Source organism: Ctenopharyngodon idella, chromosome 12, assembly GCF_019924925.1.
Source record: "Ctenopharyngodon idella isolate HZGC_01 chromosome 12, HZGC01, whole genome shotgun sequence".
Taxonomy (NCBI): domain Eukaryota; kingdom Metazoa; phylum Chordata; class Actinopteri; order Cypriniformes; family Xenocyprididae; genus Ctenopharyngodon; species Ctenopharyngodon idella.
The window spans coordinates 1,422,584-1,440,708 of NC_067231.1; the positions used below are offsets into that span (position 1 = coordinate 1,422,584).

General features: G+C 38.3%; 2 protein-coding genes across 2 annotated transcripts in view; both read right to left on the minus strand.

Annotated features, from left to right (window-relative positions):
* The window catches only part of antxr1c (ANTXR cell adhesion molecule 1c), a 40,784-nt gene extending 33,688 nt beyond the window's left edge, over nt 1–7,096 (minus strand). Inside the window, exon 1 of the mRNA XM_051914500.1 lies at nt 6,415–7,096. Coding sequence (XP_051770460.1) covers nt 6,415–6,581 — 167 coding nt within the window. The 5' untranslated portion in view covers nt 6,582–7,096. The remainder of the gene's footprint in view (nt 1–6,414) is intronic.
* Nucleotides 7,097–11,954: 4,858 nt separating this feature from the next.
* On the minus strand, nt 11,955–16,724 carry rbp3 (retinol binding protein 3). Its single transcript, XM_051914498.1, has 4 exons — nt 15,470–16,724; nt 15,202–15,392; nt 12,770–12,912; nt 11,955–12,655 (listed from the first exon to the last, which is right to left on the minus strand). Exons 1-4 carry the CDS (start codon nt 16,640–16,642, stop codon nt 12,330–12,332), a joined length of 1,833 nt encoding a protein of 610 aa, XP_051770458.1. The 5' UTR covers nt 16,643–16,724; the 3' UTR covers nt 11,955–12,329.
* Between the last annotated feature and the right edge of the window lie 1,401 nt (nt 16,725–18,125).

Consider the following 18,125-nt stretch of genomic DNA (forward strand, 5'->3'; position numbering starts at 1 on the left):
CATTGCACTCGGAACGTGATTGGGTTCGAGTCCCGTGAAACACGAGTCACGATAAAAGAGTTTAAAGACCTTTCACAAGATGTAATATAAGTCTCTGGTGTCCCCAGAATGTGTCTGTGAAGTTTCTGCTCAAAATACCCCACAGATCATTTATTATAGCTTGTCAAATTTGCCCCTATTTGGGTTTGAGCAAAAACACGCTGTTTTGTGTTAAATGTGTTAAAACCCTCGTTTGTGAAGCAGTCTGCCGTAAAATGACGGCATGACAACAACACTCTACTACAACAACTCTTCCTCTTCTCTAAAGCAGCCCAACAGGGGTTTATGTAAATTTTCAAGAGAAAAACCTATCAAAACAATTAAAATTGTCATATTTGAGTAGCGCATCCCATCCTAGAATGAATGACTGCACTCCAGCTCAACTTACTGGCTTTGAAAACCACTAACCTACATTTAGCTTCAGATCTGAGCTGGGCATGTGAGCCTACGCTTCATCGATTTTAGTCTTTCAGTTTTCTGTACTGGACTGAAAACACAAGCTCTCTGCATATCCGAATACTTTTTACGCCCTGTGTAAACTTCACAGCAGTTTCTGGTCTACATCCAGAAAGCATATTTGTGGTGTGTGATAACGTTTAACTAGGAATGCATGTCTCTTAAAACTGTTCAAGGACCTTTACCGGTAGGTAAAACTGAGTGTATTGGGAAAACTCAACATGGCTCTCAGAGAAGGGACTGATGTTAATGAATCCTTGGCACCCTACAGCTGTTATCCTGGCTGTTTTAAAACAGATGACTTAATGCCTGGGTTATCTTGAGCTAAACAACACTTACTGAGACCAAAACTATGATTAACACAGTGTTGCTTCAAAACACTCATGAACAAAACACTCACTGATGAAGTAAATCAGCCCAGGATATGTGTCCAGACATTGCTGACAGACAACAAAATAATAGATTCCCAATCTCAAGAGTCAGGTGGTCTGAGGAACGTATAGTGATGGCTTAAAATTCTGTCATTATTTACTCATCCTCATGTCGTTTCAAACCTATGACTTATTTTCCTCTGTGGAACACAAACACATTTTGAAAAATGCCTTTTTTGTACATACAATGTTGCTGTTGGCAGACACTTTTATCCAAAGCAACTTGCGTTGCATTTAAAGTGAACATTTAATTAATTCAAGCATTCACAGGGGAATCAAACCCATAACATTGGCCTTTGCACCATGGTCTATGCTGTTTGAGCTACATGAATGCATTATATAGACAAAAAGATCTTTTGTTTTTCACAGAAGAATGAAAGTCAGGTTTGGATAGATAAGAGGGTGAATATGATGACATAATTCTCATTTTCTATCTTTTTAAAGGGATAGTTCATCCAAAAATGAAAATTATCCCATGTTTTACTCACCCTCAAGCCATCCTAGGTGTATATGACTATCTTCTTTCAGATGAACACAGAGTTACATTAAAAAATATCCTGGCTCTTCCAAGCTTTATAATGGTAGTGAATGGGGGGTGAGATTTTGAAGCCCCAAAAAAGTGCATCCGTCCATCATAAAAGTAATCCATACGGTTAATGAAGGCCTTCTGAAGCGAAGCCATGGGTTTTTTGTAAAAAAAACAAAAAAAACAAAACAAAACTGTATCCATATTTAGGCCTTTATTAACCCCCGGAGCCGCGTGGATTACTTTTATGATGGATGGATGCACTTTTTTTGGGCTTCAAAATCTCGCCCCCCATTCACAACCATTATAAAAGCTTAGAAGAGCCAGGATATTTTTAAATATATCTCTGATTGTGTTCGTCTGAAAGAACAAAGTCATATACACCTTGGATGGCTTAAGGATGAGTAAATCATTGGGTAATTTTCATTTTTGTGTGAACTATCTCTTTAAGAACCTCTAAAGTGGCACCAGCAAAAATCACAAGAGTTCAGTTCCTCTGAGGATGTCTGGCTTGAAGGCTTAGCATTCCCACGGACAACTTTGTTTTATTCCACTTGTTAAATGGCAGGCCATGGGCTGGTAGACTGATTCTGAATCACTACCCAAGGCTGCCACTTCCCAGAAAGCCTTTGGGCCACATGAAAGCAGAAGTGGAAGCAATGATGCCAGGTTTAAAGGACAATTCTGGGGCATATTTACGTAATATCTTTATATCTGGCCCTTATTTTAGCTCCACATTTGCTATTTTGTGCAACCAATATTCCATTGAAATGGTGAGACTTTCCACAATGATTCACATCACATAGGAAAGAGGAATGGAGCATATCTTTGTTTTATTTTAATCTTTTGCCATCAGTCATTAGGTGTTGGCCAATAGTAAAAACGTTTTCGATTCCAAAATATTTAAATGTTAAAGATGTTTTTTACTTGCCTAGTGAGTTCCAAGGACCGTATTAATAGATATTTTTTTTAATTCTCATCATTTAAGATTCTAACTCTTGAGGCGAGATGTCAAAACAATACTTTCTGATCAGATAAACATGCAGATTCCTCAAAAACAGATCCAGGAAAGTTCCTTCTCAGAAGCCCAATAATGGTGCACCTGAAGCCAAAAACTCTTGCACAATACAGCTGTTGTTTGTGATGCTTTGATACTTAAACTTCCTCTCATTTGGTGATGAAACACATACAGAACAAATGATTTTGCCCTCTATGCATGCAAAGGCACGGTGATTAAAAATACTGACTAATGCATGCAAATGAAATTGCTTAAATTTGTCGAATGTTCTTAGAGGGCTGCAGATGTTCATGTGCATGTGATTTTACTAAATGTCAGTTTTTCCAAAGTCTGTAAAGAGAAAAAGGAGGGTGTTGGGGTTGGCTATGTCTTCTGCCATCACATCATGAGAAACACTGGGTGGAAAAGGACCTTGTATTTGCTTGCTCTCAGCTGAACAGTTCCAGAGCATGTTGCATGACACATGAAAATCATGTAACATGTGAACACAGGATTTATCATGCATTTATAAAAACAGTATAAAAGGTTCAATGATGTGACGGGTCATTTTTTTGTCCAAAGGCCTTAATAATAATACAAAACAAAGATATGACATCCAAAGTATGTAAGGTAGTCCAACTAGATCTCTTTTATTGAATCCAAAAGGTTTTAATTATATTTTGCTACATATAAAGGTATTTTAAAGATTTTGAAGCGTCATTCGGTTTAACCGTGCAAAGGCCACTTCATTTATATTTTTTATTCTGGCATGATTTTATAACATCATATATCAACAAAATGGTATTAAAATTATGTGTAGAAGTCGTTGCTTTGTTATGAGAAAGAATGTCCGGAAAAATGAATTTCATTGATGTCATTCGGAGTTACCAATATAAAGGGACCATTTTGGATCAAGTCATGCGGTCAATATCATGTGACAGGATGTGACATCATTCAGACACCTGCAAAGGACCACATGGTTGTGAAGCAAAGTAACTAACTCTCTTTTAACTATTTGAAAAATTCATGTTTTCACTTGATCATACTCATGTCCCGAAACATCAGGTCATTCGGTACAACCGCTATAAATCATGGAGTATGTTGTAATATTTTAAAAACTTCTACTAAATATAAAATGTTTGATTGTCCTTTTGCTAGCTAGCTAGATATCAGCCTGTTAGCATTGTTTGAAAATATCGTCATTCGGTATAACCAAAAGTGTCATTCGGTAAAACCGAAATTTTGGTTAAACCGAATGACTTTTTTGGTGACAAATTTTGTCCATCTTGTAAAAAATGACAAAATCAGTGTTAATTGATTATAAAAAACACAATCTCATTGTTAACACTTAAAGGGATAGTTCACCCAGAAATGAAAATTTGATGTTTATCTGCTTACCCCCAGGGCATCCAAGATGTAGGTGACTTTGTTTCTTCAGTAGAACACAAATGATTATTTTTAAGTCCAACCGTTGCGGTCTGTCAGTCGTATAATGCTTGTCAATGAGAACTCAATCTATAAGAGTCAAAAAAACATGCACAGACAAATTAAAATTAAAACCTGTGGCTCGTGACGACACATTGATGTCCTAAAACACGAAACGATTGGTTTGTGCGAGAAACCGAACAGTATTTATATCATTTTTTACCTCTAATACACCACTATGTCCAACTGCCTTGCGCACGGCATCCGGTGCGTGAGGTGTGTACGCGCTCTGGCATAGTTTAAAGGATTAGTCCACTTTCAAATAAAATTTTCCTGGTAATTTACTCACCCCCATGTCATCCAAGATGTTCATGTCTTTCTTTCTTCGGTCAACAAGAAATTAAGGTTTTTGATGAAAACATTCCAGGATTATTCTCCTTATAGTGGACTTCAATGGTCTCCAAACGGTTGAAGGTCAAAATTACAGCTTCAGTGCAGCTTCAAAGGGCTTTAAACGATACCAGATGAGGAATAAGGGTCTTATCTAGCGAAACGATCTGTCATTTTCTAAAAAAATACAAATACAAACACAAATGATCGCCTTGCACGTGCTTCCGCTTTCCGTATTCTTCAAAAAGCTTACGTTGTATGTCCTACGCCTTCCTTATTCAACTTACGGAAAAAACGGAACTGGCGCCACGTTTGTTCTGTAAGTTGAATAGGGAAGGTGTAGGACATTCAGCGTAAGCTTATTGTGTTTGTATTTTTTTAGAAAATGACCGATCGTTTCGCTAGATAAGACTCTTATTCCTCATCTGGTATCGTTTAAAGCCCTTTGAAGCTGCACTGAAGCTGTAATTTTGACCTTCAACCATTTGGAGACCATTGAAGTCCACTATAAGGAAAATAATCCTGGAATGTTTTCATCAAAAACCTTAATTTCTTTTCGACCGAAGAAAGAAAGACATGAACATCTTGGATGAAATGGGGGTGAGTAAATTATCAGGAAAATTTTATCTGAAAGTGGACTAATCCTTTAAACTACGCCAGAGCGCGTACACACCTCACGCACCGGATGCCGTGCGCAAGGCAGTTGGACATAGTGGTGTATTAGAGGTAAAAAATGATCTAAATAATGTTCGGTTTCTCGCACAAACTGATCGTTTCGTGTCTTAGGACATCAACGTGTCGTCACGAGCCGCAGGGTTTAATTTGGATTTGTCTGTGCATGTTTTTTTTGACTCTTATAGATTGAGTTCTCATTGACATGCATTATACGACTGACAGACAGCAACAGTTGGACTTAAAAATAATCATTTGTGTTCTACTGAAGAAACAAAGTCACCTACATCTTGGATGCCCTGGGATAAGCAGATAAACATCAAATTTTCATTTTTGGGTGAGCTATCCCTTTAATAAAACTTCAAAATTAATTATATCTCCATTATGTTTTTTTACACTTTTAAAAACCTTATTCATCAATGACCCGTTAAGAAATAAAGGAATATAAAAACCAACTAAACAAATATGAGATGTCTTATGTGAGCCTCATAAGACTTACAATATCTATGATAGTCAAGACAATCCTAAACTTAGATTTTGCATTTTAAGTCTCACATACAAAAAAAAGGTGTTTCATGTAAATAACTGTGCGATTAGATTAAACATCCTGTAAAGAATCCTCCCAGACCGACACATGCAAATCGTGGGAAAGGATGTTGTCTTTCTGGGTCTGTTAAACAATGGTCAAATAGGACAAGAGACAGGAAAAGAGAACCACAGAGGAATGAAGTTGTGACCGTCTGAAGTGCTTATTCAGCAGACTTCACATGTACCACCCCTTTGCTCATCATTACACACACACAGGGCACAAAACAACAAGTTGGCACAATACAAAAATAAACCCAATGACTTCTGCAAACTGTCACCGGTAGTGCATTGTGATGTCTGTCTACACTCCTACAAATAAAAATTCCACGTGGAGGTTTTCGCAACAATGCCATTGAAGATCCATTTTAGGTTCCCCAAAGTACATTTTAATCATCTAAAAAACTGTTTTTGTTGAATGGAAAGGTTCCATGGATTTTAAATGGTTCTTCATGGAACCAATGATACCATAGTCTCCCTGAACTCTAATTGAACCCAGCCAAGTGATACCAAACAATGGACATCTGGTGAATATCTTTTTGGGTGAAGCGGAATGTAAGAAATTTGGGGAAAATACAGAGGATGTGAGTGGAAATGTACTGGCCTACTTTATCCAGGCAGTATCTCTCAATGTGGAAAACATCAGGCCAACAGACCGCAAAAGCATCCCTAACATTTGTACTTCATATAGATCAAGTTGCCTTTATCTGTGATTGACGGGTTTATGTTGGATAGCAGACAGTTTAGCAGCTGTAAGGCCAAAGAGATTCAAGATAAAACTTGCAGATTTCTTTCCTTTAGGTTTGAGAGAGAGAGAGAAGGGAGAAAGAGAAGGTTTGGTTCTTTGTTTCAAAACAATGAGCAAAAACGATTGAATTATAACTCTTACTTACTTGTCAAGGACAAAATACAAGTCGAAGGCGCCCTGACATGATCTCTCCTCCTCCACATCTTCTTCGGCTCCAGCAGATGGAAGCGTGAACAACAAAAGTCCAAAGAAAAGTACGCAGAAACACATTTTTACTACTGAACGTGCCATCGTTTCTTGCTGCAAAAACATCAATCCTCAGTAAAGCAAATGGCCATTCACATTATCTCTAATATCGAGCCTGAAAAAGAGCCTCTGCTGAGATCCCGAGGGAAGGATGCACACAAAGAAGAAGAGTTTTAGCGGATGTTGACGCAGTCCTTACATCAATCTGAAAACTCTCAAAACTTGAGATAAGATGAAAACACGCTATTCCAAGTGTGTAGGCTACTGCAAAGGAAGACGATGTCCAGGAAAAACACCACCACAAAAAAAAAAAAAAATTCCAAATGTGTGTTTAGTGTTCTCTATATAAAACTCGGGGTGGTTTGTTGTTTTGAGGGGAATTTTGAAAAACTTTTGCCGCACGAAATCCACGTGTAAAAAAGCCAGATGTTTTTTTTTTTTCCCCCAAGCGCTTGATTTGGCTATTTAATGTAAATGTGCAAAGCAAAGACGGAGTCGTTTGAGAAAAGAGCCCAGACTCGGAGTTGGCAGAAGAGGAGCTGGTGTCAAATTTCTACCCTTGTAGAAAAAAATGGGTTAGTTTCTTCTCCTGCTTCTTGAAGGTTTCCTCCCTTCCTTTGGATATGCAAAATTGATGTGTTTTTGCGCTGTTATTTCTTTATTTTTGTTTTTTTTGCGCTCTTGTCTTCTACTGACAATAATAAAATAAGATAGAAGATTAAAACTAGAAAAGAAAAATATTTTATTTTTATGCATTCCACAGATTGTTTACCAGTATTAGGCCTACTTTATTTTTTTTATTCCGGCGTCACGACAAATCCGATCCTCCCTCGAAATCGGGTCTCGCCAAACGGTCTGTTAATGATTATCCTAAGTATATACGAATAATATTAATTTAAAATACTCATTGCTTACTATATAAACACATTAGCGCATAATAAAACCAATTTCTTACACTTGATTTACTGTTAATTAATAACTAGCCTAATAATAAGTGAATAGCTAATTGAACATCATTCGTTTTATTTATAACTTAAATATTTGGACATTTAACACTTAATTTAACACATAATTACATTAAAGATAATTGAGAATATATGTAGGGTAAGTGCAAATGTGTGTGTAAACAAAGCTATCAGGCTATCGCTTATCTGTATGCTATGCTAGTATATATTAGCTAGTTGAAACAGTATTTATTAACATGATTTTGTAGGAATTGTAATCAGGCGCTAAAGAGAGAAGCTATTCAAAGCAATATGAACCAATGGGAATGGTTAGGGTCCTAAAGGAGACCCGATTTGACCCATTGTCACTACACTGGCAGGACTCGCGGCCATTTGTAAATTTAATGCGTCTGGCTTCCGGTGTCATTCGCTTCCAGTTATTTTTAGCTGTACAAAGCAGCTCATTATGCTGCTTAATATTGCAAACTGGAATTTCTTACCATATTATTATAATTTATTGTCTTAATTATAAACACCCTGGATTGTAGCGCAAACAGTTTTACAGTTTATTGCACTTTGAAATTCTTCTCGTTATTTAACAGCTCAGAAGTCTCACACATTCACAGAAAACGCCTTACTTCCGCGTAGAAAAATAAGGTGGATACCGTAATGATTTAAGTAGGCCTACTATTTCCAGGTGTTGGGTCACGATTAATTAATTAACAAATTATTGTTTCTATTTGATTTATTTTCCTATGTTTAAAATTTCAGTAAAGCCCTTTCAGCAGTTTACATCGTTACACCAGTAGGTGGCGTTAAGTGTGCATTTGCCTTTTTACGCCAAATGGTGCTCACTGCAGAGCCAATGGGTGGAGCTAGACAGCCCAACCACACCATAACCCTATCCCTAAACATAGCTCCACCCATTGGGTCCACATTGAGCACCACACGGAGCCAAATGACTCCCAGCTCCTCCTCTCTGGACGTAATCTACCCCTGTAGATCTAATATAGGTGGAGCTTAACCCAATTAGGTTTAGAGATAGGTTAGGGTGTGGTTAGGGTGTGTCTGGACCTCCAAGCTCCACCCCTTACGTTCAGAGAGGGGGAACTGGATGTCAAGCACCACCCATTGGCTCTGCCATGAGCAGCTTCTTGAGCAGTGTTGCTAAGTCCACGATTTTAAGTTGTTGCCGCAGGTTAATTTATTTGTGAGTTGATTTCCACCCCAGTACTTACAATTTTGGTGCTCCAACACCCCCAAAACACCCCCCAAATGTATAAATTCAGTGGAAAATTCAGCCTTCCCAATGGTGAAAATGGCTTTGGGCTATTTTTGGGCTACTTTTAATTGGCCATTTCGCTACTTTTCTACAGACCTGGCAAGTGAGTCATTGAATCAACCATTTTTTTTCAAACCGCTCACAACTAAATAAAACTTTTGGCAAATTCAAGAGCCCCAAATCCATTCATTTTAACTTTTGTCAATTTAGAAAAACAACAGTAATAAATTAAGAGTGTCAACAATGTCTGTATTGACTCGCATGGTGAACTAAACAAATGTATTTCTAAAATAGTGTGTGTCATATCCTCTACATGAGGAAGAAGTGAATGAAAATGAGTGAAAAAATCTAAACATTATGCTTCGCAGAGGGCTGTGGATCTCTTGCATAAACATATTCATCATATAGGCCTGTATCATATCATTTTACGAGACCGTAAAAGTGCATTATGGTTATCTATAGCCAATGAGGGTCGTGCATTTCTTATTGTGGTGTATTATAGAATCGAATTAGTGAAGTTTTCAGGCACCATTACTAAATGTCTGACACCCGAAATACAGCAGTAAATAATTGAACAGAGCGATTTTGAAGTGGCTGATGGGCCTTCAGCTCTCCTTCTGAAAGAGAAAGTTTGACACTTCTGGAGGGGTCAGCATGGAGAGGACTGATTCAGTGCAGGAAAATTTTCACTTGAGACTTTTCCTAAGGACAATTCTGCAATGCATTATGCGATTTTGTGGCAGGATTGATCAAAAGTCAGACTGTCTGAGAGGCAGAGAAACAACATACAGCACAACACCAGGACTTTGAGTGGCATCACTGGTTGACGATCCAATGCAACAGCCCAACAAGTTCAACTGACTGATGATCCACACAGAAGGACTTCCATTCCCTCCCTTGTATGCAGGTGCTGCATCTCAATGATCACTACAGAGACTGCTTCAAATTCTGTTAATTATCATATTAACTTCATTCCTTTTGATTATTCACTGGTTTTACAGCAGTTCTTTGTATTCTCTGTTAAAGTAACATTCAGAATCTGCCTTCAATGGGTACCAGTCCAGCCTACTGTACATCTTAATGAAGGAAAAGGAAGTTCAATAACAATAGTGGGAGTTTGACTCACCAGTCTGTTACATTAAAACTAGGGGTAAAGACATAAATAGATTAAGTTCTCTGGTAAAGAAAAGGAAAATAGGGCACAAGGTGTCCAAGGAGAAAATTATGGCTAAAAAGCAACAATATTGGTCACTCCATTTCATTTAAAGGTAATTTTCTAGATTCAATAAGAACAATAACTCTAAGATTCGAAAATATTAAGTCATAAATGCTGTCATCACCAGGGGTATGTAATAGGAATGTTATTTGTCCATGGATCCAAGACTGTGTGGAGATCTCCAATGTTCTTCTAAATAGCTCATGAGCAACAACAAAAAGCTTGAAAAATTGTAATTGCACAATGAATGACAAATTGCATTTGAGAAATTGAAATTGGCTCTCTTAACTGCAGGCCTAGGTCTATATGATTATTCTAAACTATTTAATCTATTTTATTTTGAAAGGTGAGGTTTACGTTCGTGGTGTTAAACTCAATTTCATGGCGACTAACATCAGACAATTGATAATTAACGTCCCTAACGTTTAGACACTGTCACAAGGGGAATGCCACAGTGTGTCTACGTTTAGTAGCTCCTGTCATCTGCAAAGTTTTGTTACCCGCTCAGACTTGGTGGTATTCGACTTTTAATAATATATACATTCCCCATTCAGTTCACAAGCTGCTGAGGCAGACAATAAGGTATGATGCTCTGGCCAGAGAGGTGTGAAAGTGTGTGAAAGTGTGTGAAGGATGGAGAGATTGTGTTTGGTGAGACACCAAAGACAAACAAATCATTCCAATCAAAACAAGCTGTATCTAAATTTATTAGGTGGGCCCACAGGGCATAATGTGCCCAATAAAATAATGGCCATGGATGAATTTGGCTAACTCTTCTGGCCTGGCAGGAATAAAACAGTGCCACATCTGCGCAGCAAATAACTTGGGAATGCAGAGAGCAAGCAAGCTTGCCCTGTCCACCCCAAACTGAACTTTTTCCTTTTGCAGCATGATGACATATGATCCTAATATGGTAACATGTTTTATGACTGGTTTGGGGTAACAAGGAACAATAAGGGGGGTATATAAGGTAACCACACTAGGTGTGGTGGTTCTTCTCTGCAGAACTCTGTATCTGCATTGAACAACCTTCTTGCAAGAATAAAATCAACAAAGACATTTCCTGAGTGTTTGTTTCATTACAATCTTACGACTAAAGGATACCTAACTGATAATGAGCAATAAGTTAACACAAAACTTTATACAGCAATCAATTTTTATTGCTGGGCCATTAGACCTCTAACTCATTACACTATAGTGTACTGAAGGTGATTTATTCCCATTGAAGTCCTGTTGACAACAGTGCTAAACAGTTGTAATTTTAGTATGGCAGTGAATGTATTTGACAGCATGCTTTGGTCCATTGCTGGATGAAGAAGATATGCTGCCATCTTCTGGTTCTTGTTGCTAATTTCTAAAAGAAAAGGCACAGTAAATGCATGTATATATATCATCATATAGTTTTGTAATGACAGTCAATACAGCAAAAAGTGTATTGTGGTGGACCTACCAAATATGAACATCGTTTTCGCTTATATTCTGTGTGGTTAAGTGTGTTTGTGTTATAACTGTGATTTTAACAATTACATTAAAAATGCTGGGTTAAAAAACAACCCAAGTTGGGTTGAAAATAGACAAACCCAGCGGGTGGGTTAAATGTTTGCCCAACCTGCTGGGTGGTTTTATTTAACTCAACTATTGTTTAAAAATAACTATATTGCTTGCTTTCAATGATTTTAAACAATAGTTGAGTTAAATAAAACTCCCCAGCAATTTGGGCAAACATTTAACCCAATCGCTGGGGTTTTTAGAGTGTAGTTGAGATTGCAGGTAGTTATTTTGAGTAGAGGTAAATAATCTTAGGCTTTCATACACGTATGCCTGGAATCGGTTTATGTTTGCTAAACTAATTTTAGCTCAGTTGTAAGGAATTTTCTATTTAAAACACATTTCAATTAGAACAGTGCTTTTTATCATTTGGTTTCAATCGCGATTTTCCCCAAATATATAGTAAGAGATTTAAGTTGCATTTGAAACAAGACAATTTTCAGTTTAATATGCATGAGTAGATGTTTATAATACAAGCATATACAAGCTTAAACACATTTTGAATAATGTGTACAAAGTAAACTAGTTCACAAAGTACCCTTCAAGTTCAGAACAGGCCTAATCTGAATATCACTTTGAGAATATTACTTGCATTCTCCTCTACCAAATTTGCTTTAGAGATTGCAAGCTTCAGACTGGATGGGTTAGAAATAATACAGAGAAAAAGAAAAAGAATAGAAAAGATTTGAACTAGCAACAGAAGGCTTAACTGAGTACTTTCTAAACATGAATGATTTATACAGATCTAAAAAGAAATATGCCATCCTTCTAAATAACTAATTTGCTATATCATTTGGCTTCCATACCAGGCCCAGATGAACAACTTATTTTTGGCCGGAAAAATGCTTATTGAGGATGCCCTTTGCCGTGTCGAGGGCGGCATCAGCGGGCACTGGAATGTGTGGGGCAATCCCAGCACCCTCCCAGGAAGGACCCTGAGAAGCATCTGAGTGGCTGATTGGAATAGACAGGAAGACATCGCTTTCGCCCACACGGAAGGTCTCTGGAGGGTGACAACCTCCACGGGTCGCCTCACCGATAATCATTGCACGTCCCAGCCTTTTCATGATAAAAACAAACTCTTCAGCAGCACCAGCCGTCACACCACTGGTGAGGATTATCAAACTCTTCTTGCTGCCGTATCTCTTGCCTAGATAGAGTAGAATTGCATACTTAATTATATACAACAATATACAACAAATTATCTAAACAAATTCAGGACACTGCAGTTTTTATGTTAAGATCAATACTTATAGGGCATCACCTGTAAGTTGTGTAAGGGTCAGAAGATCTCTTGTGGTATTGGAGGGTCTGTCATAAATGTGGTCCAGCGCAATCTGCTTGTCACCATCAAAGAAGTATGAGCAGAAGCCAGCAATAGAAGAGGTAGGCCCACCAACATTGTTCCTTGAAAGAATCATAATATCAAAATATGGTCAATGGTAGATTAAAAATGTTGGAATTTGTACATTATTGAACTTCATTCAGAATTGGCTAAATATTTAGCTGGATTTATAGGGCCAGATTTACTAACACCCTCTTTTGCATTTAAAAACTACTGTCAGGATTTACTAAAGACACACAGAGAAAGATTAACGCTGAAAAGGCATGGACAGGGTTATATTTGCGGCTGACCTTATTGCATATGCATTTGTAGGAGTTTCCCTTTCAGATGCAAAATTAATGGGAGGAGAGTATTTAAATGAATCACGCAAGGTGATTTACTAAGGTTTGTGCTAGTCAATTTACTGGTATTTGTGGCATTATTTACTGCCCAAAAAGGCATGTCTTAAACCAGATGCTACACTCTAAAAATGCTGGGTTGAAAATGGACAAACACAGCAACTGGGTTGTTTTAGCCCAGAGAATGGGTTGTTTTAACCCAGTGGTTGGGTTAAATGTTTGCCCAACCTGCTGCGTAGTTTTATTTAACTCAACTATTGTTTAAAAAAATACTGCATTTCTTGCTTAAAATGAACCCAAAGTACACTATATTGCCAAAAGTATTGGGGCACCCATCCAAATCATTGAATTCAGGTGTTCCAATCTCTTCCATGGCCACAGGTGTATAAAATCAAGCACCTAGGCATGCAGACTGCTTCTACAAACATTTGTGAAAGAATGGGTCGCTCTCAGGAGCTCAGTGAATTCAAGCGTGGTACCGTGATAGGTTGCCACCTGTGCAATAAGTCCATTCGTGAAATTTCCTCACTACTAAATAGTCCACGGTCAACTGTTAGTGGTATCATAACAAAGTGGAAGCAATTGGGACCAACAGCAACTCAGCCACGAAGTGATAGGCCACGTAAAATCACAGAGCGGGGTCAGCGCATGCTGAGGCGCACAGTACGCAGAAGTCGCCAACTTTCTGCAGAGTCAATAGCTACAGACCTCCAAATTTCATGTGACCTTCAGATTAGCTCAAGAACAGTGTGTAGAGAGCTTCATGGAATGGGTTTCCATGGCCGAGCAGCTGCATCCAAGCCTTACATCACTAAGTGCAATGCAAAGCATCGGATGCAGTGGTGTAAAGCACACCACCACTGGACTCTAGAGCAGTGGAGACGTGTTCTCTGGAGTGACGAATCACGCTTCTCTGTCTAGCAATCCGATGGACAAGTCTGGGTTTGGCGGTTGCCAGGAGAACGGTACTTGCCTGACTGCATTGTGCCAAGTGTAAAGTTTGGTGGAGGGGGGATTATGGTGTGGGGTTGTTTTTCAGGGTTTGGGCTTGGACCCTTAGTTCCAGTGAAAGGAACTCTTAATGCTTCAGCATACCAAGACATTTTGGACAATTTCATGCTCCCAACTTTGTGGGAACAGTTTTTCAAAGCAAGGTCCATAAAGACATGGATGAGCGAGTTTGGAGTGGAGGAACTTGACTGGCCTGCACAGAGTCCTGACCTCAACCCGATAGAACACCTTTGGGATGAATTAGAGCGGAGACTGTGAGCCAGGCCTTCTCGTCCAACATCAGTGCCTGACCTCACAAATGCGCTTCTAGAAGAATGGTCAAAAATTTCCATGAACACACTCCTAAACCTTGTGGAAAGCCTTCCCAGAAGAGTTGAAGCTGTTATAGCTGCAAAGGGTGGGCCAACTCCATATTAAACCCTACGGATTAAGAACGTGATGTCATTAAAGTTCATGTGCACGTAAAGGCAGGCGTCCCAAAACTTTTGGCAATATAGTGTATGTTGGAAATTAACATTTATTAATAAGTTTAATGAATAATAATTAAACAATAAATATTTATTAAATTGTGTATTAATAAATGTTCACCTTTTGATTAGTATTGTTGCCTCTAGTAATTATGTGTCTGATTTTTAATTTCCAACCTATTTTAGGTTCATTTTAAGCCAGCCATTTAGTAATTTTTAAACAATAGTTGGGTTAAATAAAACTGCCCAGCACATTGGGCAAACATTTAACCCAACTGCTGGGTTTGTCCATTTTCAACCCAACTTGAGATGTTTTTAACCCAGCATTTTTAGAGTGTAATTTGCGCTGTTCTTGGTAGATTGCATTGGTCATTATGGAAATGATCCAGCTGCGTCTGTGTTCTTTAATTTGTGCATCATCAGTAAAATTTCCACACCATCGGCGCTTTTTTGGAATTGCGCTTTCACGCTAATTTGCCCTGTTTAGTAAATCTGGCCCTTAGAGCGAGAAACAAACATATAATACAATAATCACCTCAGATCAATGATCAGCGCGTCAGTGTCAACCACTTTGTTCCAGACATGTTCCACAATGATCTGAGCAATGGCAGCAACATGTTCAAAATCTCCAAACATGTCAAAGCGAAGGTAACCAATGTTGTTTTCAAATACGTCAGTGTGGAATGAAACTTTGATGAGCTCAATGAACATCTCGGGTGTGGGATTCTGGAAATTAAAAGAAAATTGTCATTCATAATCTCTGAATTGTTATGTCTAAAAATTTGGCAATGGTAATGACTCACCATTGGAGGAAGTGCAGGAATATTGCTGGTGGTCTTCAAGCATTTGTCCCCTGACAGTTTTAGGAGGTCAGCAGAGAGCTTTACTTCCAGTTCTTCTTTTGTGGAGATCATGCTGTATTCCCCACTAGATGCAAGCTTCTCAGCGACAGCCTCCCCAAGACTTGGAAATGCATAGTTGTCTGCAACCAGCATGGCTGCCGCCTGAACCAACCCTGGGATTTCAACACGAAGTTTAATGATTGCAATCGCAGCTTCAAGGGCATCTTCTGCAGCAACTTCGACATCTGGTGCCACTCCGCTGATTTCCCAGCTCTTGCCAGTGATGGGGTTAATAGACTTGGCAACTGGCACAGACACATAGAAGTCAGTGTCACCCACCTTAATTTTGCTCATTTTTACAGTTCCCCCAGCTGTGTTTTCCCCAACAATGGTGGCCCTTTTAAGGTGTTTAAGGCAATAAGCAACATCTTCTGCAACCCCAAGAGTGTCCTTGCTTGTCAGAATCATCAAGGGTTTGGAGGTTCCGTATCTCTTTCCCAACAGGGTCGGCATGGACCACAGCTCTATGGTGAGGTCAGAGGTGCGATCATACACCGAATCAATGTGGATTAATGGCTCAGGGTCGGTGTAGTAAGACACAATATATGGAATTCCGGATAGCTCACCACTGACAGCATTGCGGAAGTCAAGAATCATGGCGGATGTTGAGAGGATTTTGTCCCAGACGTGCTCCAGCAAAACAGGCCCAACTTTCTGAGCTATCTCCTCACCAATGATGTGCTGAATCCTCAGGTAGCCAATGTCGCCATCCAGGATCTCAACTTTGACGGTGGATTTGATCATTGCGGCCAGCTGCTCCGGAGGGATGTCAGGCATGGCCGGCGGCGCTGCAGGAACGAAACCTGGCTCGTATGTGACTTTCAATCTGGAATCACTAATTGTTTTTTTAACCCCATCAGTCAGAACACTGGCAAGGATGGCAGGATCTGAAATGCTGAGGATCTCCGTGTTACTACTCGCAGCGTCAATTGCCTCTTCCAAGCCAGCGAGCTTTTCTGGTGAGCAGTAGTTGTCCATGAGTATTTTTGCCATATCCACAATAAGTGTGGGAGAGAAAGCACAGTGAGCCACATTACTGAAGATCAGCACTAGTAGAACTACAGTTTGAGCCATTTTGGCCAGTTTCGGATTCCTGCTAATACTGCGCAACCGAACTCTCCTTCTGCAGAGAGGTTTGTCAACTGAGTCTGCTTCAGCCGTCAGGTTTCTGGTAACACATGCATAAGAAGCTTTTCTTCACAATAAAACCTTAATCTCCTTAGCCAAAGTTCTTCAGTTAGAAAATAACAAGCTAAAATGTATGTTACATACACTCTTAAGGGTTAAGGTTAGGATTAGTTCTAAAATGGTTCTAAACAGTACCAAATTATGGTTCTTTGGCTTGTAACAATAGCAGAACTCGTTTTGGTGCTAAATAGAACCCTTTTTATAAGGTTTAATAAAGAATCATGCTTTGAACGTGCTATATAGGACCTTAATGGTGTTATAATTAACCTTTTTAATAATCGTTTATTTTCATTAATATTAGTAGTATCTTCATATTATTATTATTAGTAGTAGTATTAATATTATTTATATGGATTATTTATTAATATTGTTTTTTATTGTCTCTTCTAATTATGTAAAAACAATTAGGTCGTTGACGAATAAGATTTTTAAAAGTGTAAAAAGAAATAAAAATAAAACGTCAAAATCTCCATTATGTTTAAGTGTTAACAATAAGATTAGGTGGTTTTTATAATCAATTAACACTGCTTTTGTCATTTTTGGACAAAACTTGTCACCAAAAAAGTCATTCGGTTTAACCAAAATTTCGGTTTTACCAAATGACACTTTTGGTTATACCAAATGACGATATTTTCAAACAATGCTAACAGGCTGATATCTAGCTAGCTAGCAAAAGGACAATCAAACATTTTGAATTCAGTACAAGTTTTTAAAATATTACAACATTTTCCATGTTTTATAGCGGTTGTACCGAATGACCTGATGTTTCGGGACATGCGTATGAGCAAGTGAAAAAATGAATTTTTCAAATAGTTAAGAGAGAGTTAGTTACTTTGCTTCACAACCATGTGGTTCTTTGCAGGTGTCTGAATGATGTCACATCCCGTCACATGATATTGACCGCATGACTTGATCCAAAATGGTCCCTTTATATTGGTTACTCCAAATGACATCAATGAAATTCATTTTTCCGGACATTCTTTCTCATAACAAAGCAACGACTTCTACATAAAATTTTAATACCATTTTGCACTATGTTGATATATGATGTTATAAAATCATGCCAGAATAAAAAATATATACATTTATTACATTTAAAGATATTTTAATCACAAATTAAATAACAATTAATAACAATTCACCTCAGATCTTCAATAAATAAAAAGAAAACAAGAACGTTCAAATTGTCAACTCATTGTGAACAGACAAGTGTATTATATAACAAAGATTGTTTCAGTAACTCAGTATGTATTTTTCATAATGTTACAATGGTGTAATATTCATGAATTTACTTACCCATTTCGTTGCGAGTGCCGGGAGCTTGCCGAGAGAGCCCGCCCACGCGCTCTTCTGATTGGCTGTGATGTTT

Bases quoted from the DNA above. Each gene is read 5' to 3' on its own strand.
- rbp3 (XM_051914498.1), bottom strand. From the start codon at position 16,642: ATGGCTCAAACTGTAGTTCTACTAGTGCTGATCTTCAGTAATGTGGCT. The intron at 15,393-15,469 runs GTGAGTCATTAC...TTTAATTTCCAG, and splicing joins TTCCTGCACTTCCTCCAATG to AATCCCACACCCGAGATGTT. The intron at 12,913-15,201 runs GTGATTATTGTA...GATTCTTTCAAG, and splicing joins GCGCTGATCATTGATCTGAG to GAACAATGTTGGTGGGCCTA.